Source organism: Carassius carassius, chromosome 22 (assembly GCF_963082965.1).
Source record: "Carassius carassius chromosome 22, fCarCar2.1, whole genome shotgun sequence".
Lineage (NCBI taxonomy): Eukaryota > Metazoa > Chordata > Actinopteri > Cypriniformes > Cyprinidae > Carassius > Carassius carassius.
In genome coordinates this window covers 15863376-15891008 of record NC_081776.1, presented here as the reverse complement: position 1 = coordinate 15891008, position 27633 = coordinate 15863376, and the positions used below count along the sequence as shown (strand labels likewise).

The 27633-nt window shown below is 37.7% G+C and overlaps 1 protein-coding gene across 3 annotated transcripts in view; it reads left to right on the top strand.

Moving 5' to 3' along the window:
• Positions 1-22550, top strand: part of LOC132099049 (USP6 N-terminal-like protein) — a 50308-nt gene extending 27758 nt beyond the window's left edge. For all 3 annotated transcript variants that reach the window (XM_059505443.1, XM_059505441.1, XM_059505442.1), the window contains 13 exons: positions 5577-5650; positions 8535-8617; positions 9890-9929; positions 10936-11016; positions 14521-14628; positions 15056-15165; positions 16270-16318; positions 16498-16618; positions 16742-16836; positions 17392-17457; positions 17583-17682; positions 18507-18659; positions 20370-22550. In XM_059505443.1, the coding sequence (XP_059361426.1) occupies positions 5577-5650; positions 8535-8617; positions 9890-9929; positions 10936-11016; positions 14521-14628; positions 15056-15165; positions 16270-16318; positions 16498-16618; positions 16742-16836; positions 17392-17457; positions 17583-17682; positions 18507-18659; positions 20370-21775 (2486 nt within the window). In that variant the 3' untranslated portion in view covers positions 21776-22550. The remainder of the gene's footprint in view (positions 1-5576; positions 5651-8534; positions 8618-9889; positions 9930-10935; positions 11017-14520; positions 14629-15055; positions 15166-16269; positions 16319-16497; positions 16619-16741; positions 16837-17391; positions 17458-17582; positions 17683-18506; positions 18660-20369) is intronic.
• The last annotated feature ends 5083 nt before the right edge of the window (positions 22551-27633 follow it).

Below are 27633 nucleotides of genomic sequence, written 5' to 3'. Positions count from 1 at the left end.
ATCTCCTCTTTTCTCACAAAATGTTGTCTCTTGCTGTCTCCTCTGTTACATACTCGTACTTCTTCATCTCACATCTATGTTTTAGTCGTCCCACTGCCTTTTCTTTCTCCTAAGCTCATTTTATCTAGTCTCTTCTCATCTCTTCTTGTCCCTTTCCCTCATATGATCCAGTCTATTCTTGCCTTTTTTCACAATACATATTTTCTGTCGTCTCACAATCTGTCTTCTTCTCTCGTATCATCTTGTTTCAACTCCTAACTTACCACTTTTCTCCATTTTCTCTCCCACATTCTTTGTGCATATCCTTCTCATCTGCTCTTTCTCGTCTTGTCTCTTGTCTTAAATACTCTGTATTTAAGTCTCTTCTCATCTGCTCTTTCTCGTCTTGTCACTTGTCTTAAATACTCTGTATTTAAGTCTCTTCTCATCTGCTCTTTCTCGTCTTGTCACTTGTCTTAAATACTCTGTATTTAAGTCTCTTCTCATCTCACGTACCTTTCCTTTCTCATCTTGGCTAATTTCTCACTCTTGTCTCTAATATTCTTATCTCATCTCATATATTAATTTATCTTACATGCGCTCTTTTTTCTTATCTAGTATTTTCTTATCTCATCTGTGCTCTACTTGTCTCATTTTTCACATACTCAAACACTTGTCTAATCTTTCCCTCATATGAGGGAAATTCCCATCTTGTTTCTTTTCTCACATACACGTCACATCTCACTTCTATCATCTCACAATGTTGGAGACATTCTTCGTTTCATGTATTTTTTTTTCACACATTCTGTTCTCTCTCACATAATCTCATTTAATTTCTTTCTTGTTTCTTCTCTTATATACACGTCTTTCTTTTCATACAGTGGCTTCTTGGTTTCTCTCTTATCACACCTGTATTCACACATTCTCTTCTAATCTTCACTCTTTTCTAATCTCATTTATTCCTTCATGTTATTTCATTTTGTCTTTTCACATCACATTTTGTCTCGTCTCATCTTGTGCTTTTATTACTAGCATCTAGTGTTGTCAAAAGACCCGGTACTTCGGTACCAAGTCAGTACTAAAAAAATGAAAATGTCCGGTGGTACCGAGGTCCCGTTCAAACCCGGTTCAGCGCTATGATTTCCGCGAAGCAGAAAACGCGGACCGATTCTCAAAATCCAGTCATGAAAATGAAACTTACATTTTAATATGGACAGTAAATTAATCAAATCAAATCTCCATATGGACCAGTATCTGTAAATGTTAAGCTGCAAAAGTTGGTTGAAATCTGCATCCTGCATGTTCTGCGTGCATGTCTCTGTGTGAATGAATGAATGGTTTGTTTACTACATAGACTGAAGCGCATGCACTTGCAATAATGAGGACATAAATACACAAACAACATCACCAGAACTGTTCTGAGTCACTTCTCAAGCATTTTAAATTTTACATTTCATTTGAGTAAAACCAGTGTCAATATAAAGGTATTCACGGATAACCGTCAAAACAGCCTCTACATTGCGAGTAAATCACTCGCATATGTGAATAAATTTTACTCAGGGCGACTAAATTATGTCTATTGTTAGCCATTGGCTAATAAATTCTTAGATTTTACTCGCCAGTGCGTGTGTGTTCGAGGCTGTTATAAGATTGGCGCAGATATATTTTCACTCGCTGAACACTGAGCGCTTCAGAGTTCTCTCTCCATCAAGCGATCTGTGCTTTTCAGTTCATCTCAAAGGACACACAGTACACCTGTATTTGCCTCTTTTACTGTCTATGGTATTTGCCGAACTGTAAACTCTGTGTGAAGGAGCACGACTTGCTGTCGCTTTGCTGATAGCTCTGTTTCTCACACATGCAAAGAGAGAGAGCGAGAGTCTTAACACGCTGAATCGACATGCTACATGTAAACTATATTCTTTGTTGTCTTCTCCTGTCAAAATAATGGAGTTCATTTAGAATTATACATATTTTCGAACAAGCAGAAGATATGCCGGTTTCTCCGGTAGTGGGCGGAGCTAATGCGCAAATGGCAACTTCATTGGCTGGCGCTCATCTATTAACGTCCCTGTTTTGATTTCAGCAAATCAGTTCGACCGAACGCAGACAACGTGATTAATATTCATGAACCAGCAGCTCATCAATCCATAGTGCATTGTATATTGTTAGTATGGTAGTAGAATTAGTAGTATTATTATCTTTTAATAATAATTATTATGATCTATTACTTTTTTATTTTTTTACAGAAACCCTCAATGAACAAAAATATCTTATGCATCACCACCAGTCTTGAGTTCAGATAAATGACAAATATGCATTCATTACAAATTCATTTTTACATAAAGGCATTGTGCTAGAAATATTACTATTATTTTGTAAAATGTATGTGATACTGCTACTACTGTTAATTAAAAATTAATCACACAATATTTCTTCCATGTTTTAATATTAATAGCAAATCCCCTTTATTTACCAAAAATAAAATGTGTTTAAATTACATAAATTAAAAGACAAATTAAATTTGGGTGAAACTTGTTTACTGTTTTTCATAATTATATAACTTGTAGAAAAACTTTAAACACAATTGAAAATAAGTATAAAGAATGGCATTGGTTTTATTTTTAGTGATAAAAAGTTATTTTTTTTTAATTAGCATATTTTTGTGTTTTGCTTTGGTACCGAAATTGGTACCGAGAACCGTGGATTTTCACTGGTATCGGTACCGAATACTGAAATTTTGGTACCGTGACAACACTACTAGCATCTGTTAAATAAAAAGACAGAACGCACACACACAAACAAACACCATCCCTCCATAAAAAATTCCATTGACTTTAAGAGCCTATTCATCAAGCACAGGAATCTGGCTGGCTTTGACCCAAGGGCTAAAAGCTGGTAGAAGCCTTTGTAAGTAAGTGTTGCCTGTGAAATACACTCAGAATGGGAACCAAGCCAAACAGGAAGTGTCAGTATTAACCTAATTCCTGGAGAGGAAATGATTGGCCTCTCTATGTGATTAGCTGTATTTTCATTGGCTGGCTGCATCATGTAATAAACATGTTTGTGCATTAGCAGCAGGACACATTAAATATGCAGAAAACCCAACCCTGCATCAACATCCCCACAGCAGAGCTCTTCAGGAGAATGTTTCCATCTGACTGTGTGTCTACACACTTCATAGACGACATCAAAGTCCAGGCTGGGTTCCAGAGGGCACTTTATTGCCCTCAAACACACAATATTCTCTTATCTTACTCTAGTTCTTATTCTGTGGTGCTTTTGTGGAAATGTGCAAGGTTCGATGCAAGCTAAGCTTTGTCAACAGCGCTGAAATGTTGCGAAATACCACAGAAAATCATTTCAGCTTATCCCTCAGTTTGAAAAAATAAGCACAGTTGCTTTTAGCTTACAGCTTTTAATGTCTATGGGACAGGATGTTCTGAAGGGTTTATAAAGCAGAAATGTGTGGCTTGTGTTCTCAAGTATGTATAAAAATGAAAAGTAATGTCGTTCCAAACCTGTAGGGCTTACTTTCTCCTGCAGAACACAAAAGCTATCTTGAAAACTGCTGTTACCCAAACAGAGTGAGTGAGTGAGTGAATGAATGAATGAATGGCCAATTCTCAAAATATCTTTTTAATCTATAGCTAGCTATTATTTTATTTTGCTTTGATTATTTTAATTGTAATATTTTATTTTAATACTTGCACAAACTGAAAAGACTTGTGATCTGGTCTCTCGATATAAAGAACACAATATTTTTTTGAAGAGGTACTTCTCTTATCTGTGAGGTTGACGGACAGATTGGATTACATTTGTGTAAACTAAGCCTCTGATTAAGCTTTTTTGTTTTTACAAATTGAGCGACACGTCTACAATTTTTTCTGTGCATTATGTAGACATGCTGTCCATATAGTTTGTCCTGAATCCGGAACTTTCTATAAAAGCAGACCCAAGTTGTTTGCTTTGGATGTGAATGCCGCTGTTTGCCCTTCAGAGCCACTGGCTCAGACCTATTTGAAGAGCCACTTTTTGCTATACTCTAGCCCATAGAAAAGAGAGAATGTGTTGTGTGTGTGTTTGTGTGTGTGTGTGTCTCAACGAGCCAAGCGTTTTTTTTTAGAGATGTTCCGATACCCTTTTTCTCTTCCCGATACCGATTCCGATACCTGGGCTCAGGGTATCGGCCGATACCGAGTACTGATCCGATACCTGGGTGTGTATCTGTATATACAGCTGTATATACTACTAGCCCTGTGTAAATTTCTAGAATTATTTTATGGTGTGTTCCAGACTTATCCCTTGATAAAACATGAACAAATACATGGTTAACTACTGTATTTATTACAGTATTTTTATTATCTGACATGAATTTGACAGTAATATTATTTAATTTCTTAAGCGAAAAAGAACTTCAAATGCAGCCAAAAATCTAACACCGCAAACTAAAAAAGGTATTTTAGTATTTTAGTTTTACAATATTAGTGTATAAAAAACTGCAACAAATAAGTCTAGGAATATAAAAAATTCTATATTAATCAGATAATCTCTTTACAACAAAACAAGTAAAAAAACAAGCAACCGTCTAGGCATAATTATTATTATTAATAGAGACGTATTATTACATAGAGACGTAGCTAAATCTACTGTAGGCTACAACAGTAGCTTAATATATTGTCAATTTACTCGCCATGAAGATCTTTGAGTGTCTGTGTTTATGATATGACAGTTTTTTCAAATGAAACGTTAAATTCTCATGAAGTGACGGTTTATGCGTTCATGTCCTCATATAGTGACACACGGCAGAGGCCACAAAACAGCGAGCTCCCGTGCATCTGCGCCCGTCTCCCACAGAGATGTAGACTTTGCAGGAGTAATATTTAAATAGTATTTTGCAGTTTAATATTCACAGACACTAGTATATATATTCGGCTACAGTCTGGAGCCCTGCGCTTAGACTAACACGGAAGCGACTGAACGCAGCTGCGGGTAACGAATATACTCAAACTTACTACCGGTTCTACAGAGACGCTGGTATCATCACATTTTAAAATTTTCAGCACCGTCTTGGTCCCTAGTCGCCGTTTTACTGTCTGGTTGGTCCAGTCTGAAATACTGCTAAACAGCGGACATACTGCTAACCACTGATCTATAATATAGAAGCGGCTTCACTGTCTGTTGGCAGTTTAGAACGCGATGAGCGATCCAGTCATATATAGATCATTGCTGCTAATGCGTTTTCATTTCTTCTTCGCTGCTCTAAACAGGGGTTGCTTGTGGCATTACAGCACATCGTCCTGTGTTTGCAATGCATTCTGAGCAGCGAAGAAGAACCGTGCAGCGGTTAGGCAAAGCTAGCGTTCATAACTAGGTCTTGAAAATGGTATCGGATCGGTATATGGGTTCATGTACTCGCCGATGCCGATGCCAGAATTTGTTGTGGTATCGGAGATATTTCCGATACTAGTATCGGAATCGGAACAACTCTAGTTTTTTTTTCTCTAAATGTCTGTAAACCAGGCTTATTAAAGATGATTCACATAGTGGATACTGAAAATCACAGTTAATTGGTCTCTCTCTGTTTCTCTTTCCAGCGTCTGATCCACAGCAGGATGCTGCAGTGAAGTTGGAACAGGAGCGAGCTGAGATAATCGCCAAATATGACAAGGTGAGAGAAAACAGCTGCCATTCACTCGCCAGCCAAATACCCTCCAATCCACTTCCAAAAAAAACCCCCCAGAAACACAGTAAAGACATACTCTGATCCAAACGGATACCTCCTTCCATCACACACTAGTTCACAACCTGCGCACATCACATTAAGAGTTTTCATCTGGAAGATTCTCTGTATTCTTATGTGTTGCTAAAACTGTCAGGTTTCAGCAAACATGTATGATGTGTTTCTGATTTAGAGTGCCACAGAGAATTCTCTTTGTGTGATTGGTCAATAGGGCATTCAAATATGTTTTATTATAATGGCTAACATGTGAAACACCTGTTCTCCAGCTGTTGTGTATATCACTCATCTTTGGAGGCCAACTTTTATCCTTAGGTCGTGTCTGGCATTATGTCTTTAAAACAGGCTTTCCAGGCTTTCCTTTTAAAATGCATATTGGAGTGATGGCTTACAGGGAAAAAAAGTGGCACTAAAAGTGAAATGAGAGTTTACATTGCAAGAATGCAATAATGATTATGTGGTTATAAATATTAACTCAGAATGTTATGACCCCCTGTGACCGTTCTAAGAGTAATGTGTCTCTTCACTGAAAGGTGAAGTGAAATGATGAATTTTTTTTCCCTCATGAAATCTCTCGTGTGTGTCCGGTCTGTAAATTGATCGCTTGAATGTAATGAAGTGTAATCTGAGCTCTCATTAGGGGGCTCTAATTCTGTAACATGTCTGTTAATTGGATTGTGATAAGCTCCCATACACTGGGATTCGTCTCCTGACTCCATCATGAAGCAGAACACGTATGGTCTTAATTATGTTTTCTTTCTTCTCTTATATTTTTGCCCTGTAAAATGTTAGTTTTAAAAATGTTACCCTTTAAATTCGTACATTTATTAGCTCCTAATACCCTAATACAATGGTCTGACCATTGGTCCAAAGGACTGACCACCAGGGGTGTGTGAGAGAATGATTCTGAATGTATTACATTTGGTGCAAACGCAATTGATAATGGATAATGTATTGTATATGAATGAGTTCAAATGAGTAGTTAATTTTAAATGACTTACATTTTAGTACAATATTGTCAATGTGACTGTTTTTGTTCATTTTTTATGAAAATAGCCCGAATTGAATCGTGAATCGAATCGAACCGTGAGTTGAGTGAACCGTTACATCCCTATTACCATAGATCACTTGTGAATTTTTATAGACATGCTTATTAGTTGTTTGAAATCGTTCACTTTAGTCTGATTTTTTGTTAGCTTGACAGTTAATTAGTTGATACATTTCACAAAAACAGTCTGAATAATTTGATGACGGACTGATTCAATGAACTCACTGATTTATCTCCAGAGCGATGTGTTAAAACGGATGAATTTAGAGCCTAACTTCCTTCCTAACAGTAACAGTTGATCTGAGAAGATGTGTGGCCTTTACAGCCACAAACGCAGCGCACCTGCAACAAACTCTTTATTATATATGTACTGGAACTCTTGCCACTGATGTTAATGCTGTTTAGGCTCTAGTTGTGGGTGTTGTCATGTTTTCATGGAACATCTCAGAAGGAAGTAACAGAAGGGAAGTGTGAATGCCACTTAGCCAGGTAGTGATGTCATTTAATCATTGTTTAAATGTCAAATGTTAGCCAAAATATCAAATGCAAACTTGATATTACATGTAATACTGTTCTTTTGAGGTGATTTTCTCAAGTGACAAGATGAAAGACATGAGAAAAAGCCTTGGAGGATGGGTACTGTACATCCTTGGTGCGTGTCGCAGGCCGAAACATTTCCCACAACCATGCATGTCACTGTGACATCAGATTATCATATTACACTAGATTTATGCCTCACACACACACCAGAGAGTGAGACAGAGATAAATGAGTGTGTGCATGTGCCCTTGATATGGCTTCTCCCTCTACCAGACATATTTAGTCTCCAGTTCTCAATTTCTTTCATACTCATTCTTTTTCTATGGCTCCCACTCTCGTTCTCATTTCTGCCGATCGATTCTTTTCTCATTCTCCAGGCCTCCCAGATCTATTAAGACCTTCACATTTGCGTTATGTTTAAATTTGCATACATTTTCTTGCCAACATGACAAAGTGCACATATTGCATATTGCATAGACAGTTAGTTATTGGCCTGACGGGTTAATGACTTTTCGATGAATGATTTTGTCAGTGGATAAAGTGCTCTACCTTTCTTTTCATCTTTTTACATGCTTATGTGACACATCTAAAATATGACTCAGAAATTGTCAGTAGTCAAACTTGATGTGCATAGTGTACACAAACTACTGAAAATGTGTCTATTATTTTTAATTGATTATTATTTTATTTACTACTAAAACTACTATTAATAGTATTATAAGATTTCAGATTTCATTCCCCACTCAAAGTGAAGTAATAAATCCACACCAGCTCCTCTACAGGACTTTTTTTTAAATATTTTGCTCCCTAGAGACTGAAAATATCTACAATGAAGTCTCTATGTTAAGCAACTCGGAATTAACTGCACAAGTTTAACCTTGGAAAAGGTTCAAATTTAGAAGAAGAAGAAAAAAAACTGTATGTGTGGTCAGAACACGACCCATGTGTCTGTCTTCTTTCATAAACACACTGTTCTTACTCAAGGATGATCTGTTTCTGCCGCAGGCACCTCTCTCTTTATTTCTCTGTCTTTGAATTGTTTATACTGAACCTGTCCACATTCTGTCCACCCCTCATTACCTGCCTTAAATATGTATGAACTACGAAGTCCCAGTTTACAGTGGAGCCATATGCTTTGAGAACTCAACCCTCCAGCAACTTCGCACACACACATACACTCTAAAACTGAACTGATGTGTACTCACAGCTTGTTATTTGTGCTTTCAGGGTAAAGAAAGTGCGGAGGTGGAGCCTTGGGAGGAGACCAATTTTGATCTGTATAAAGTGGTGGACCGCTTCGGATTCCTGCAGTAAGAAATGTGCATTATTCTGTTCTGAGTTAGGAGGTGAACCTGGAGAAAGCCAGCAGATAGCTCAGAGAGTCTGAATATTCACTGTACTCTCTTTTCCTGATGTCTGTCTGCTCCTTCGGCCTCTCCTCTCTTCACGCCCTGGCAGGGAGGATTGTGGCTTACCCAGGCCCCTTAAACAGCAGTGCACATGTGATATTTATAGGGTGCAACATGTGTCTGGCAAATCATGACTCTATAATTGTAGGGGCATAGAGACAGGAGTAAAGGCTACAAAAAGACAGAGTAAAAGAGACTGAAAAAGATAAGTGGCAAAACTAGGAAATGCCCAAAGAAGTATATGTTGATGTGAAGTAGACCTGATATGGCAACACATGCCAGTGTTTCTTACAGTTTTGTTTTTTGTTTGCTTTGTACTTTAAGTTGTTTTGTTTGTTTGTTTGTTTGTTTTGTTTGCTCTGTATTTTGTTTATATTTTATTTATTTTTTGTTTTGCACTCATTTTTTTGTTCTTCTGTTTTATTTTTGTTTGTTCTTTATCTTAGGTTTTTTGTTTGCCTTTAATTGTTCTTTTGTTTTATATTTTGTACTTTTTGTTTTGTTTGCTGTATGTGTGTGTGTGTGTGTGTGTGTGTGTAGTTTGTTTTTTGCTTCGGTTTGTTTTAAATAGAATGCCATATAAACAACGAGCCACTAATTGAATTGTCACTAACCTTACAAATTCACTCCAGATTTTGGTCCCAATGCTCCATTAAAATCTAGCTGCATATATCGACAGAAAGGAAGCTCACTAGAGTTTTGAACAGAGCCTTAATGTCACAGCTTGCCTGGGTTACCTCATGGAGATCTCAGAGCAGATCCAAACTGGCTGCCATGGAAACAATCATTTCCTGTTTGTGTAACTGACTAAGATCTCACACTTTGAACAGATTCAGGGGTGGGGGTCACGGGGCATCGTTACCATTCGTTATGTTTGTTTATTCAACTAGTGGACTTCCTGTGGAACAAAGTATTTCCTTTTTCAGTAATACATGCGAGGAACCAAGATTTAACCTCAGCAACATGAATATTTTGTATAATTTATTGATGTGATTTCTCTCCCTGTACAGCCATAGTGTTATGTGAACAGTGGGCAGACATAGTGGCTATTTGATACCATAAATCTCTGAGAGGCCAGTAGTCTGACTAAAACACTTGATTTGTTCCAACAGAAGAAAATTGAATTGATTCAGTGTTTCCCTTTTATAATGTGATGTGATTTGTCTTTCCCAGTGAGGATGAGCTTCCAGCGTATGACATAGTGGAGGAAAAGGTGAGTCAAGTGCTGTATTTTGCTAATACTTACATAGTACATTTGTGAAAATGTGTCCACAGTGTTTTATCTGGACAACTGGAGCACATGCATCAGTAGGATGAGAAAATACTTTTAAATACATTATAAATATTTTCATCAACAGGTTTTAATTAAGCAACATAAGATAATGGAACAAACTACTCATCTATCATGATTTTTGCCCTCAGTAGGGTTGACTGATTTCAGCAGAATTTTTTTTTTTTTGTGATTTATCACAGTTAAAAATAAATTCTCACTAATACAACCCAGAAATCACTTTGTTTCCTCTTTAGAACTGCAGAATATATCATATGTAAAATATATACATCACGTAGGATTAGAAAACAAAATATTAAAGCATGTGGCATTAAAGGGATAGTTCACCCAAATAGCAAAATTATGACTGAGAGCTCTCGGACTAAATCTAAAATATCTTAAACTGTGTTCCAAAGATAAACGGAGGTCTCACGGGTTTGGAACGACATGAGGGTAAGTTATTAATGACATCGTTTTTGCTCTTTGGGCGAACTAACCCTTTAATTGTAAAGAATGCTAGGGAACCTGTCTGAACTTGAGCGGAATGGACTTCATACAGTATACTAAAAGTCCCATTGTCACCAGTTGGCTAAATGTAAATGCAAAAATAATTTATTATTATTATTATTATTATTATTATTATTATTATCACACATTTGCCATGACAGAAAGCACTTAAAGTGTCAGGTTATACAGTAATAATGAGCTCTAAATTAGAGAAACCGTAACATTGCTGCCTCAGAGGCCAATATGTTCTTGTAGAAGAAAAAGCTTTTGGGTGGACTGCTAAATTTTAATCTGGTTGTTAATCTAATACTGCCTTTCAGATCTCACTGAAATCTGTTTTTATTAAAGTCCATTTAGTGTTGCCTTAGATTAAACATTTCGGCGAGTTTTTGTCTCTTTTGTTTAATTTATTGTACTGTGTGTTTGCACTTTGTCTGCTTAGCAAAAACACCTGGAAGTGGAGAGAACGGCAAAATGGCTGAAAATGTTGAAGAGCTGGGAGAAATACAAGAACAGTGACAAGGTGCGTGCCCTTCATAAACAGACTCTCTGAAGGACTTTGAGAAAGTCAGTTTTTCTCAATATTTCATCTTGTGTGTATAAATGTCTAAAGTTTCTTTTGGCTGTCTCTGTCCTGTGTATTGGGCATCATTGGACCGATCCCCTAAGAAAACCACTGTCCTGTTTCAACTGAAAAAAATCTGTCGGTTTCTGCCAATCTTTGTGTTTGGATACCTTCAAGCAGCTATTGGTGTGTTTAATTGAATTTCTGTCCATTAACAGTGTCTATTGCGTAATGAAACATTTCCATAGCACCTGAGGTTGTGTGTGACAGGTGTGCAGTTTATTAATCTGACTAGAACTAATTATTACTTCTTCTCATTTAGACTGTCACACTGTGCCTGCACTAAATGAGCATAAACAGCATCTAGAGCACAACAAAACTATCTACACTGTCTAACTGTCCAGCTTCTTAAACTGTAGATTACAAATATATGTGTGGATTGATAATATTTAAATTTCATATTATAGCCCAGTTTGTGCTGATTACAGTGAGATTAGACTTAAGCCAGTTAGATAGGCTACGTTTACACGACAACGATGTAGTCAAAAACGGAAAAGTTTTTCCCTTGCATTTTAAAAAGTTTAATATATACACGACAACGTTTTCAAAACGATTCGTGTTTACACATATCCGTGAAAACGGCCAAAAACGCAGTTTTACGCATGCCAGGCCAGTAGATGGCGCTGTCACCATGTTATAAAAAACAGTACCTGTATTGAAGTGACGATTTTATGCTTTATATGATCGTCTCCGCTTTTGGTTGTAATATTGGTGAAGTAAACCAACACTTTGCTGAAGAAGAGTTGGCACACTCTTAAGCAGCAACAACAGTACCATGTACTCCGCCATTGTTGTATATGTTTGTTCGCGTATGTCTGCATACCTAACACATTCTATGCACACGCATGATGTCACTGATTTCAAAGATTCCCCTTTTGGGTTTTTTCACGTAAACGAGAACGGTGGCGCTTTCAAAAACTTGCACTTTCAAAACCCTTTTTTAAATATATGCGTTTTCTGTCCCCAAAATGCCATTGACGTGTAAACGGACAGGCAAAACACATAAAGAGTTTCCTGTTTTGGGCTGAAAACGTTGTCATGTAAACGGCCCCTAATTGGTCAATTGTTTGTGAATATTCAGAGGTCAACTTCAGCACTTGCAGTGTAGACAACCTCAAGCTAACATCGGCTGCTTCTGTTTGTCATTTAGAGACCTCTTATTGCGAGAAAAAATAAATAAAAATCATTCATTAGATATGATTTCTTCAACAAAGGAAATGCATACCAAAATGAGCTGTAGCGACTGGCTGTGACCTGGATTTGCATGTAGACAATAACTGAAAAAATATTACTCTGAAGTGATTTGGGAAATGTTATTTCCCCTGATCTGAGGAGGAAGGTCAATACCCAGCTTGCTTTTCCTCTGGCGTTCAGAATAGATTGGGGTGACGTCCTATCACTTTAACCACTGGAACCACCATATAGCTCACGCTATCATTGACATTTCATCCAAATTATTTTTTTTAATGCTATATTGCTGTTTTTCTGTCTTTGGCCCATGCCACAAGTCTTGCATTTTCAAAGATGGTGTCAGTTTAAAATGTAAAACTAATTTTCTTGAACTGCTCGTATGTGAAACAGTTCATCCAGATAAATATATACGTATTTTCTGTTTTTGCATTACTTAATTGTGTTGTTTAACTGTCCATTATGGTGACTTTCTGTTTCTACTATAGGTAGATCATCTATATAGTTTAATAATCCTATATAGCAGGGATTCTCAAACTTTTTGTCAATTAAACCCATTTGACTTAAAGTATTTACTTTATTTACCCCCTGAGATTTTATGTTAATATTTCAGTCATTGAATTTGGTTCTGATTTCACTGTACCACACACACTTACTCCAAAGACATCTTGTTCAAAGAGTTTTTTTTTTGTAGAACAGATGGAGTCATTGACTTCTCACACATCCGCAATTACAAAACCAATCCCTTGTCAACAAACACACAAGCAAATACACACAGACACCTGCCGATTTGTAATGTCTTGTTTTAGTCAAATAAACCAACAGCCATAATCGCCTCATTTTGCTGAGGCAGAAACACACACACACACACACACACACACAGTCGTTGGGTTTGTGGCTGTGGGATATGTGCCCACTGCTGTCTGTCAATAATCAGCTCCTCAAAAGCCTCCCGTAGATCATTAATATTGTCATTACCATTATAGTAAATGAACTACTCAGCAGCCATCAATTCAGACACACACACACATACATGGAAAGACCCTGGGGCGGAAGAGACGTTCAGGAAATCACTTAGTGGCAGTAATGTGAACAGATGAGTGCAGGAAACGGAAGAGTGTTCATTCCTGTCTTTCACCTCACAACCCCTCCACAGTCGTGCATCTCTCTCTCTTTCCCTCTTTCTCTCTCTTTCTGTTCCAGCGGGTGAGTTTAATTGTAGCTGAGAGACGATTCATGCCGGCCATTAGCTTTTGTGGTTTCAGCATTTTGCTTTTGAGCTTTTAATCTGCTCTCTGATGGGAGTTTAAACTTTACTGACTGCACAATTACCTGTGAGTGACAGACACACAGATGTATTCCATTACCCTGCTATTTAATGTGTTTAGACAGCGTGATTATCCATATTGAGGGTGTCCTAATAACCAGGCCAGCGGTATCTGTGGCCACATCATTTAAGTTATGTTATATATTGTGTATATATACCGTTCTCCTTCTTTTTGTTTTCAATCGTTTGCATATCATGCTTTTTGCTAACACTCTCAGTTCAATTGAACATATTTGATTCCTAGCTATAATTCTCCCTAACCCTAACTCAGCACAGGAAATGTGGAAAGTCTGCTCAAACAAAGACATCTGTCTCTGATATAGTTGTCTATATTCCAGATTTAGTTATTTTATCTGGTAACACTTTACAATAAGGTTCTAACATTAACTTAACTAACCATGGACAATACATCTGTTAAAGTATTTATTCATCTTTGTTAACATTAGTTAATAGAAATACATTGTTAGTCCATGTTAGCTCAGGTTCATTAACTAACATAAACTAATAAATACCACTTTTCGTTTCATTAATGTATTAGTAAATGTTTTGTAAGTTTATGTTAACTAATGTAGTGTGGGAACAGAAATATTAAGCAGCATGACTGTTTACTTGAATGTTTCTTGAGTATCAAATCAGCATGTTCAAATGATTTCTTAAGGATCATGTGACACTGAAGAGTGGAGTAATTGCTGCTTAAAATGTATCAGGAATAAATGACATTTTAAAATATGAAAATAGAAGACAGTATTTTTTCACAATATTGCTGTTTTTACTGTGTTTTATCAAACAAATGCAGTCTTGATGAACATAATGACTTCAATGTGTTGACACACAAGGATGAGGTTTAGAGTTTTCTTGATTTCTAATGGTGTTTTGTGTTTGTGTAGCTGGCAAGGAGGATCTATAAGGGAATTCCACTGCAGTTTAGAGGTCAGGTTTGGTGTTTGCTGCTCGACATCCCCAAAATCAAGGAAGAGAAAAAGGACTTCTACGAGGTAAACACAGTTTCTCCATTCCAGCATAGGCATGGCTTTCTTCAGAGCTAGTTCATTCCACAAAAACGTATATGTTTGTATATGTGAGAGAGAAAGGCAATCACAAACTCTTTGCTTAAATATGACTTTCTAAAACAGCCAACTCCTGAGGTTTGCAATGTAACACTTATGTGGTTTGACACACACCGCAGAGGGAAATATCACTCCAAACGGACAATAGCAGCTTTACTAAAGCCCTGCAGCATCTAACTGGACAGAAAACATGATTAGCAGTCTGCATTCCCTTTTAACTGAAGGTGTTTGTGTGCCAGAAATCATGCTGTGGTCTGTGAGCGTATCGTTAGATTCATTTGTGTCCTGCAGAGCGTTGTTATATAGTTAGTGATATTTATTATGAACTCCATGAAGTGTTTTTGTCTTTCCCCAGAAACTGAAGATCAGAGCCAGGGTTTTGTCTCCAGATGTCCGTCAGATTGATCTGGATGTGAATCGTACATACAGAGATCACATCATGTTCATGCACCGCTATGATGTCAAGTGAGCAATCAAACACACACACCAACAAAATAAAACACAAGAGGTTAAAATTTACATTTATTTGTTTAAATATCATAATTATTGTTTTTAATATATATTTTTGGGTGAATTATCCATTTAATTATTTATTTGTTTTATTAAAATGGATTTATTTTTTTAGTTTCAGTGTATATATATATATATATATATATATATATATATATATATATATATATATATATATATTCTGACAAAAACAAAACTGGTGTGACATTGCACTCGTTAACTGTGTTAAGAAAGGTAACGCATAATTTTTGTTCCATAACCAATTAATTAGATTAACATGTTAAAAATCGACCGCCCTGGTTATTTACTTATTTATTTATTTATTTATTTATTATTAGAGGCTACGTTTATTTATGTTTGTTCATCTGATTCTTTTTTTATTATATATTTATTTTTTATTCTGAGTTCTCCAAATATTATGTCTGTTTTTGTTTTTGTTTTGCTTGTTTTTTTGTCTTGTTTTGTTTTAATTTTGGATTCTAAACAAGGTATTAAAGTATCTCAACATTTTGCATTTTATTTATTTATTTATTTATATTATTATTACCATTATTATTATTGAATTCTTAACAATGTATTATACAAACATTTTATTGCAAATATTGCATACGCTATGGTGCTTTAGCAGGCTTTCATAATGAGTTGCTTTTGTCTGTGTAAAATACATTTCTTCTCGGATGCTCCCATTTCTCATGGCCATAAAACTGCTACATTTAACCAGCATCTGAAATGGAAAAGTTGAGAATACAACGGAAAGAGAGACGCCCACACCCTACCATTTCTCTTCGATTTATTTGTGTATTGAATTGTGAATTGTGCTAAAGCGCTCATATTGACTGATGTGACATTTACCTGTGGAGATTTGAAAGGGTCAGATCATTCTCACAGTGTGGACGTAGACATCCATAGGGGGAAAAAAAACAATGAGACAATGAAAGCGGGAAAGAACAAAACATGCAAAACTGTGCAAAACTGTGCTAATGACCCATGGCATGTAAAATAGAAAAACAGAACTGATTCTTTGACCATAATTGTTTTGTACGTGCTTATGTGTTTCAGACAGCAGGATCTGTTTCATGTGCTCACAGCATATTCTGTATATAACACAGTGAGTAAAATATAGCCACAAATATTGCCATGTTGATTCCAGCTGATGTCAAAATTATTGAATTAAAATTCTACCTCAGTAGCAATCATTTTATATGAGTATGTGCTTACACTTGATTTATGTGTGGAAGAAACCTGCACACTATGGATTCTCGCTCTCTCTTGTGTGTGTGTGTGTAGGAAGTGGGCTATTGTCAGGGCATGAGTCAGATCACTGCTCTGTTACTCATCTATATGAATGAGGAAGATGCTTTCTGGGCACTGGTCAAACTGCTGTCTGGACAGAAACACGCCATGCATGGTACACACACACACTTTTACTCGTTCTAGAACAGTGGTATTCAACTCATGCCGAGTAGTTGTAGTTTTCGTAATAAAAATAATAATTTGTAACATATTGAAAAATGTTGTTGTGTTCGTCTAGGTTTCTTTGTTCCAGGGTTCCCTAAACTCATGCGCTTCCAGGAGCATCATGACCGCATCCTGCAGAAGATGATGCCTAAGCTCAAGCAACATCTAGTAAGACACACAAACACCTCCAAAACATCATGCACTATTCAAAAAGTGGGACAGCTAAACTTTGGGCCACTTCAAATGTAGGAAAACTCATGTAGTAATACTTCACGGTACACGTTACTAGCATCTTTTGTTTGTTTTTTTAATGTAGATATGTTGTCCTGAATGACACTCTGTGTACTAAATTGAATTCTCACAGTGTTTTGAAAAGCTTCATATCCAGTCTTATTTTTGGCCTGTATTGTTTTCTTTATTTGTCAGTGTATTTGTGTCTTTTCTGAAATAAACCTGATCAGCTGGCCAACCCAGAGCGCTGGTGAAACAATGAATTCAGAAAGAAATGCCAGCCTTGGATTCATTAAAGGGCAGAGTAATTAATAAAAGACAACATTAATAAATAATGAGCTAGATTAAGTAATGAATTATTTGTGTGTGAGAGTCAGCTTTTGATGTGAATGGATTAGCAAGGGAATAAAAGAGAATGATAAGCTACACTCATTAAAGTGTGTGTTTAAATGTGTGAGCGTACAATCCCTGTCCCTTTGCTTCCCTCTACAGGATAATCAAGAGGTGTACACCAGCCTGTACACTTTGAAATGGTTTTTTCAGTGTTTCTTGGATCGGGTATGTACCCTTTAAACGTTATTTCTGAGCGCCTTATTATTTGATGTTATTATTTATATTATTATCTGTTGTCCAGTGTCAAACCTTACTGATTTGAGTGCATTTATTTGTTCTTGATTGAATAGACTCCATTCACGCTCACGCTGAGAATATGGGATATTTATATTCTGGAAGGAGAGCGAGTTCTGACTGCGATGTCTTACACCATCCTCAAGCTCCACAAAAGTAATGATTGTGTGTTTGTGTGTGTGTGTGTGTGTGTGTGTGTGTGTGTGTGTGTGTGTGTGTGTGTGTGTGTGTGTGTGTGTGCTTGAATATATGGTTTATGAGGAAACTTTCTGTGTTCCCAAATGGCTTTAAAACATACTAAACCATGTTTTGTTAAAATCTTTTTTTTTTTTTTTTAAATGGATAGGTAGGTTTAGGTGTAAGGTTAAGGTAAGGGATAGAAAATACAGTCTGTACAGTGTAAAAACCATTACGCTTAATGGAGAGAAAATATGCATGTGTGTGTGTGTGTGTGTGTGTGTGTGTGTTTGTGTGTCGTAGTCAAGACCATCTAATCCAAGACCAATGTGTGTTGAGACCAAGACTAAGATCCAAATTTACTGCTTGAGAAATGTCTGTTAGTGATATGTTAAGAAATAAATCAGACAATGCACTGGTAATTTTGTGATATTCCCAGAGTTCATCAGTGTTGAAACAAGACTCAAGTCCTTTTAGTCTAAGACCAAGACAAGACCAAGTACAAATGTGTTCAAAAAATGGTCTTAAGACCTGTCTCAAGACCGTTCTTGAGTACTACAACACTAGTGTGTGACTCATCAAAAACCCAATAAAGACTCATCAAAAAAAAAAAAGCTACAATGTGTAAATTCAGATTGAAATATAAATATAAAAAAGGTTGATCAATGTGCAAAATAAACCCGGAAAGGACTTGACGGGAGCTAGACTGCAGTAATTGTAGTTAGTTATAATTAGTCTGTGATTCTTCAGAGACTTTGAACGTCCCATTCTAATAGTAACTACTCTGTGTGTTTGTATGTTAGAAATCCTCTTGAAGTTGTCCATGGAGGAGCTGGTGAAGTTTCTGCAGGTGACTTTGTCAAAGGATTTCTTTTTAGAGGATGACATTGTGATCGAGCAGCTTCAACACTCCATGTCTGAGCTCAGACGAGCTAAACTGGAGCTGCCACCTCCAGGTACTTAAAAAAAAAAACACACATGCACTGAAATCTATTGGCTGTGTGTCACCACCCATAGTGGGACACATCCTAATGCACACACTCCTTTATCTCATGCACAAACGCACACACACACACACTCATTCACTGCTTCTATGTATTGTTTGTCTAATCTGCGTTCTCTCCCTTTCACTTCAAACATAGCCTCTGCTTACACTAGTGGGTCTGGGAAGGGGGGGCACCAACCCTCCTACAAAACCAACCGGTGGGCAAAAAAGCACTGACTACTTTATCTGTCAATCAACCTACCATTCGTTCGTCTACCCCCAATACACACTCGTCCCTTTCCCCTCGTTTGTTTTTCTGTCGCTCACAAAACCTGGATTGAGGAGGTTAACCAATATGTTTGTCACGAAAATGTGCTATGGGGTACTGTATGTTACAAACATGTAAAAGGACAGTTATGTTGAATACAGTTATGAATGAGTACAATGAATATGAGTTATTATAATACTTATTATAATACGACGAGTATAAAAACACAAGTCAGTAGATAGAAGTGTCCAAAATTAACTTTTTGCCACACCTGCCAATGGCAAATGAATTTATATATATATATATATATATATATATATCATCATAGTTGCACTATCAACACAAAGACTGTTAAAACAAGTTGTCTTCTAAGATGCGTAATGTTGGCCAGGAATGTGTCCTTAATGAAAAAAGTCCCAGAATGCGACAAGCCTGTAATAAAACATAATCTTAAATTGACAAAAATGTTGATAATAAATGCACTTGGATTAATTTACTGTCAAAAATGTGCAATTATCATATTTTTAACATTGGTAATTTTGTAGGATAGGGTATTGTATCGTTAGCTTAGCAACATGCTATCACCAAACTGTTGAAATCAATTCTGAGTTTCCTGTTTAGGTTGCATGAGAAACCATGAACAAAAGTTCTTGATTTGAACCATACATGCCATTCATTTGGCCAGCGACTCACTTTTGGTGCTCGGCAAATCTTAATTTTGGACCATGAAATATGATAACCAGCACCTTTGGAGGTGTTCACGAGTTTGTGTGTATTTGGCGTTTGCGTTCCTCAAGTCACTTCTCGATGCACACCAATATCCGCCCCAACCATCAGTAACTGTTTGTAAACGTTCATCATTCCCACGTTTTCTTCAGTTTCCTGGTGAATATTGTGCATATGCTGTGTGTTCCAAAATGTACCTAACACATCTTTTCTCCACATGGTTTATATGTTCACAGTCAGGCTTGAAATGTAAGTGTCGTGATAATATTTTCATTTATATTTTTAGCTTCTTGACTCCTCAGTGTACCTAATCTGACCTTTGATTTGACACCAGCCGTGGATGTTTGTGGTTTCATTTTATTTGAATAAAGTGTCAACTGTAACTCGTTTTATTTGGCAGTTTTGTTCTTCTAAAAGACATTCAGCTGCATGAGTTTTGCACTTCAGTGTTTTTTTATATTCTGATGGTATAAAGACTCCATGAAATGCGGTTGCATTTTATTGGTTAGGAATTTGTATACGCCATTAAGTGCAAGAGGAGTTGTCAATGTTTTGATCTGTTTCAAAGAAAGAGATAGATTATAAATTATGAATGCAGATGAAGTTCATATTTCATGGGGTCTTTAATACTTGACATTTCTGTACTGATGTTAGCTCTGATTGGCTATTCTGCTATCACCCATGCAGGTAACGAGGATGAGTTTCCAAAGAAACCATTAGGTCAACTTCCTCCTGAGCCTCCAGGATTGGCAGCAGCACCAACAAATCATATGGCTAATGGGCAACTGGTCGGGAAGACAGTTGAGGGCCTTCCCCCTCGTGTTTCGAGCCCTGCCGCAAGCATCAGTAAAGTCGCTGATGGAACACCAGAGAGGTACCAAGAAAGTCGGCCATCCAGCTCAATGGACAAGGTCCCTCATCCAGACAAGAGTGAAAGTGATCGACGAGGTGTGGACACTCAAAAGGAACGAGGCCCAACCCACATTCCCAACAGCAGCACAACAGGTCGGAAGGTGCTGACTCAGAACCAGGCGAATCACAACTCCAATGTTAGATCCAGTATGCGTAGGGACATTGCACCTCGCTGGGTCAAACCTTCAGAGGACAAACTGGAAGCAGTCAAGGCTGCAGCACGGGAAAACCAGTCAAGTCTAACTATGGGTGTTCCACCCTCGCCCAGCTCCCCAACTCCAGAGGAGGCCACCGGGGCTCAGCGCAGACCCCGTTCACGAGCGTTTGTTCCAGGCTCCGACCGTGGCTCCAACGCCTCGCAATACGACAATGTCCCAGGACAAGATGGAGAGGTTATAGAGATTATAGAGCTTGAGAAACCACCCTCTCACCCCCCTTCCCGACCTTACGTTGGGCCTTCTTTGAGACAGGGCAGTCCCACCCGTCTCCCCAGTGATGGAACTGGCTTCTCTTCCTTTAGAATGCCCAAACAGAGCATGATGCAGTCCAAACCAGAACCCCGCACACCTCTGCACTACCCTCCTGGCATGACTCCTGTCAACACTCAATACATTTCTGATTCTTGGTCTGAGGACAGACTATACGGACATCAGTACTCCGAGCAAGTTTATGCAACTACAGGACGTGGCTCATCTAACCCTTCGCCTGAGAAAACACTGATGAACAACAGCTACTTAACCTATCGACAGCAACCCCCAAACATGCCCCCTCTCAGGGTTGCTCCTGCTGAGCTTTCGTCCCAGATAGACAGTGCTGGCGAGGGCGGGTATTACATGCGACAACCCACCCGACTGCTGGTCTCTACTGTTTACCCGCCCACAGAACTGCGTTATGAGGCACACAGACGAAAAGAGGGCTGGTATGGGGACATGGAGGCGGGGCCTCCACGATCTCCTGTGGGACTACCTCGATCTCCCAGCTTCCAGAAAGCTCAGCTCTCTCCCATTCACCCCGTTCAGGAGTTTAACTTTGCACCTGCAAATATCTCGGATGATGTGCTCCATTTCAGAGGACCCTACCAAGAGCACTCGAGCAGGCAACAGCTCCCCCCACTGTTTGGTGGAACACACTACAGGCAGGCACAGGAGGCCTTTGCAATGCAGGAGTCTATGCTGCTCTGAGAGGGACAGACAGGGACCAAGATAGAGGGATACACTGTACGAGTGATGGCTAGCAAGCAGTTTTGTGTTGGTTAAATGTGTTTTTGCATTCTGTTCTGTTTTCTTTCTCATTCATTTGTCTGGCAAGTCTTACCACATCATAGACTGACTAAAGAAATTTACTTTTGTTTTTGTTTGTACATTTTTGTCCATAGAATAACCATTAACTGCCGATGTGAGTTATATAACAAAGCTTAAATGTGGAAAGAGATTTTTTTTTGTTTGTTTGTTTGGTTAGCACACTGAGATATTTAAATAGAGGGTTATGGAGAGTCTTCTTCATGTGGACAACCTCAGTTATCGTTCAATTATCATCTATATTTTTATGCATTTTTCAGACATAAAAATACTTTAGAGAACACTTTATTCCTTGATTGTGAATATATATTTTTAAGAACAAAGATTTGTGTAAGTTGGATATGTATATTATAAACAACTGTAACAATGAACATAATTGCTGTCTGACAGAACATTTCAATGCATCACTACAGTGTTCAAGTCGACGTGTTCAGTGAAAGTAAGAACCTTGTTTTGTAAGGCTTGTGTTTTTAGGTTGTATATAAAAATGCAGATCTTTAATCTTAAATCGAAAGGGAATTTTAGGGTGTATGTACATTCTCAAAATCTGTTGCACTGACCAGCAAGCAGATGTTATATTTTTTGTTCATCAAGGTAACAGATCAATAACTGATGAGACCAACTGATGGCAGATCTTGAATTAAAATTATAAAAGCTGCCTTGGATGTGACCAGCAAAACATGGCAAATGTGTTACTGTCATTAGCAGAGAAGTCTGTAACAAAAGGTGAAATTAAGTAAATTGGGCCCCCTTTGGACAGTTAAAGTGGCCCATTTTACCCAAATCATCCGAAAAATGCCTGTCTGTGATGCCAGTGCAAGTTATGCAAGTAGTTACCGAATCACAAATCTGTTCAGTAATTCAATAATATGGCTGGTATCAGTAATTTAATAATATGGCTGGTAGTTTGTAGCATGCAGTAAAGATGGTTGTACCTTTCTTCTACTTCAGCTTTTTTACAACTGATTATTAAATTCAAATTTCACAAAAAACACAGGTTTTATAGATTATAACAAAAATCAAGCTGTACAACTCATTGAATCTCTGAATATCTATTGGTAAATTTTCCAATCCGTATTCCATTCCACTCTGTCCAACTAATTTTTTTTTTTTTTTTTTTTTTTGAGTGAATACTTTTTATTTAATTTAATTTAATTTCACTTTATTTAGATCAGTACTATAGTAATGAACCAAGACAACATAAGTAAATTAGCAGAAGTGCAAACCTGGTCTGCAAACCTTATGATGATGTATTAAAGTGAGCTTTAGGTTTTTTTTTTTTTTTTTTTTTGATTTGATCATCCATTTGCATGAAGCCGTTAACGGCATTATTTCCTCCAATCACATGGACATTGAGTGGACCTGTGTTTATCATCTTACTTTATGTTATTCATTAAACAGTACTTTCCATGTACCTTGACTTATACCTTATCGGCAAAATTGACTTGAATTTATGGCAGGCCAACACTAGCTTATTTCACACATTCATTTATACACACCAGTTAGGTTTGCTACTAAATAAGTAGCAAATTGATTATTTCATAATACACCCTAATGACCGGTCCAAACATTTACATTTATTCATTTGGCAGATGCTTTCAGTTTTGTTTTCAGTTGTTTCTTGAAGATTGTCAGGGATTTGGCTGTCCTGATGGAGTTAGGTCATTCCACCAACAGGGTACGGTGAAAGAAAACGTCCTAGAGAGTTATATATAACTTTCGTCGATGAGACCTCGAGCAGCCACTCATTTACCAATCGCAGGTTGTAGACAAGTAGGAGAGAGTGGAGGTAAAAGGGTGCACAGCCCGTGGATGTTCTCTGGGCAAGCATCAATGACTTGAACTTGATGCAAACCACGACTGGAAGCCAGTGCAGAGAGATAAGCGGTGAGAAGAGCATTACAAAAGTCCAGCCTAGACATTACGGGGCCAGGACGAGAAGCCGTGTTGCATGTTCTGTTAGGAAGGGTCTGATCTTCCTGATGTTGTGTAATGCGGACTTGCATGATCATGCTGTTTTTTCAATATGGACTTGTAACCCGAAGATTCTGGTCTGGCAGGGATTGTAGGTGGGGGGAGTTAATGTATAGTGCTCTCTTCCTTCCTCAATACCACGACTGAGGTGAGACCCTGAGCAAGGCATCAAACCCCCATCTGCTCCCTGGGTGGTGCATCTAAATGGATGGGATTATCGTTGAGGAGCTTATTTGGGTGGTAAACTGGTGCTGTAATGAATGGGTGGCTGGGAAAATGAGAAGGTCTGTCTTTCCCAGGTTAAGCTTCAGATGATGTTCTTTCATCCATGCTGAGATGTCCAGTCAGTCTAAAATCTGAGTAGGTACCGTTGGATCATCTGGTTGAAATGAGAGGTAGAGCTGTGTGTCATTAGCATAGCAATGGTAGGAAAATCCATGTGCCTGAATGATGGGTCCCAGAGATCTAGTGTATATAGAGAAGAGGAGGGGCCCAATAACTGATCCTTGAGGAACCCCATTGAACAGTTGATGTTATTTAGATACCTTTCATCCCAAAGTCATTATGAAGGACCTACCTTTGAAGTAAGACTCAAACCAGTGGAGTGAAGTTCCATTGATGCCCAGCATTGAGAGGGTGGACATAAGGATTTGATGATTAAAAATGTAGAATGCAGCAGAAAGATCTAGCAGAATGAGAACATGAAAATTTGGACTCAGCTCTTGCATCACTCAAGCAAGGCAGTTTCAGTCAAATGGTCACCTTTAAATCCGGATTGATTATTGTCTAGCTCCTTGTTCTGTAACAGGAATAAAGATACTTGCTTGAACACAACGTGCTGTTGCTATGAACAGGAGAATTTGCCTGTATCTTTAAACAATTCAGGTGTCTAGTGTAGGTTTTTCAAGTTGTATGGTTTCCTGAGACTGCTTGAATGCTGTTGGAAAAATACCTGTTAGAAAAGATGTGTTGATGATGAGTGAGTAAATGCAGAAGTCCAGGGGAAATAGCATGTAGGAGATGTGAGGCGATTGGGTCTAGAGGACAGGTGTTAGGGTGACTGGAGAGGATAAGTTTAGAGACTTCTTCTGTGAGAGTGGAGGAGGAGGAGAGAATATGGTCAGCTGTGTGAGTGTTTTCTGTTAGTTCCTGGGTGAGTGGAGTTGAGAACTGACTGCTCATGGACGGGATTTTGTTTGTGTACTGATTAGCAAATTTGTCAGCAGTTAAAGTGGTGGTAGGGAAGTGGCGGATCTTGTTACGGAAGTTTTGTGGAAAATGAACATAGCAGTGACTGATACCTGCTAAAATCAGCAGAATTTTTTATTTGTGCCATTTTCTCTTTGCTGCTCTGAGTTTTGAGACCTCAGTTAACCAGGGGTTCGAGGGAGTAGCACGTGCTGATCTGGAGGAAATAGGACAAATATTGTCTAAGCAACCAGTATAAAAATAACGGATCTGTGGCACAAATGAGAAATGTCTGGGGGTGGGAAGAGAGGATGATACCACAGTGGAAAGTCGAGATGGAAATGTCGTCGAAACGAAACTGGCAGAGGGCTTGGTGGTGCGGAAGAATGTAGATGTATATTAAAAGTAATGATGAAATGATCTGAGACAATTTGTGATACAATTGCATGTAAAGATGAGGTCGAGCTGGTTACCTGATTTATGGGTACCAGTGGTGTTTAGCCACTGAACGTCAAAAGAGGATAGGAGAGAGAGGAAGTCAGAAGCATGTGGCTTCTCAAGGCGGATGTTGAAGTCACTAGTACCAGAGGTCTGCCATCCTCAGGGAATGTGGACAAACAGCTTTCAGAATGCTTCATGGAGCACACAGTCCTTAATGTATCCCTTGGTGATCTTGTCTGCTATTCAGAATCATATGAATGAAACAAATATGAATAAAAAACAAAAACAACTTTTTTCCCATGTCTTGTACATAAACAAACAAGCTGATTTAACCTTGCTCTAGCGCCAAATTGTTTCCTTCTTCCAGGCTTGTCATTGCAGTTTAATGGTTTAATACACTTCATTTTGACATAGCATTCCATTTCAGAATGTTTAATTAAATATTACCTTGGTAAATACAACTTAATTTTCAGAATTCCCCTTCTCTAATAAAACAACATGGAGTGATTAAAAAAAAATGTGGCTTCCATTTTGTTTGTGTTTGTGATACTAAGAAATATGACATTGTGATCTAAACTTGTTTGATAAATGTAATGCGTGAGATGTCATTCAATTCCAAAGACTGGAAAATATTTGGATGCATGTTCTTCTTCCAACCACCAGATGTCTCCTTCTGCATAAATACATTGTGCAATTTGATACTAGAGATTTATTTCAAACTTAACAATTCATGAAGATGAAGGTAAGGGTGGTGCAGGACTTTACTCGGTATAAAAGTTTCATCTTCATTATGACTTTATTTTTCACTTTAATTTAATTGTAATGTCCTTGAACAAATGCAGACAATAAAGTGCAGGCCCAGAAGGCAAAGTCTGTATTTCACCCAATAGATTGTAAATTTGGGCAAAAACTTGTAGATTTAAAATGAAAAACTTTACATGTAGAGCATGGCGCTAATGGTCACAATTCCCTGTCACTCTTACTAATAAATGGGACTGTCATATGGAAACTTCACATATTTATTTTACAATGCATTGCATTGTATTGTAACCTAAGCAAATACTGGTTTGATGATTGAGTGATTGGTTTATTATCTCATGATTAAGACAGCCTAGGCCATTGTTTTCAGTCCCTTTGACTTCTTTGTCTCTTCTGAAAACAGACATGGAAAATGTATATGTCAACTTTTTTTTTTTTTTTTCAGAACAAACAAAGAGGATATGACTAGAGCAGTAGGAGATTTTGCCTTCAGGTCACTGGAAACTATTTGTTGTCAAGTTTTTAAAATGACAATTCATGGGCGTCCTGTCAGTGTTTACCTAGACTAGAGGATTGATCTCTCGATTAATGCTGTCAAATTTGTTGATGCAACCCAATATATTGTTCATAAATACAGACCCAAAAATGAATCGACCAGTGGACAATTACAGGAGCAGACCCAGCTGAAAGAAACAACTTCACTTATGTTTATTTACTGGTCTAACTGGTCTAGTTTCAGCTCATTTTTATTTCTTCTTCTGTAAGCTTTTGAAGAATTTCCTTCAAGGTCTTTTACAAAACGTGACAGTTCATAGATATCATAACTGTAAATGACGTTTAGTTTTATTGGTTTATTTGGATAATAGTTTAAATGTATTTATTGTTATTATATTTTTTAAGCAGGGTACTTTTACGGTATGTAACATACATAACGTGAGACGTGTGGATGTGTACAGACACGGAGAACACCTCCAGACGTCTGAGCTCACAGATGACCTGGGACTAGATTGCAGCTGCCATGACTAATGATGTACAAGAGCCATTATGTGTTTTTTTTTTTACATTGAGACTGGAATTATAGGCCTGAATAAAATAAAATATGTTAAGATAAAGGTAGGGTCACATTTGCAAAAATTCAGTGAAATTTCACAACTAAAAAATGGGTCCATTTTTTTTTTTTCAGTAGCAATGCATGAAGCGCAGTTAACAAAGAAGTCAGTTTGAAACATAGCAGCTTTCTGTTGCTTGAACCTGTTGAGAAATTTTTCACCTTCAGGCAAAAATGCCAATCGGGTGGAATCCAACTGAAATGAATGGAAAATTCGCCAAACAAGCATGAACGTAACCGTGCTTTAGGAGTAAAAGTATGTTCACTTTTG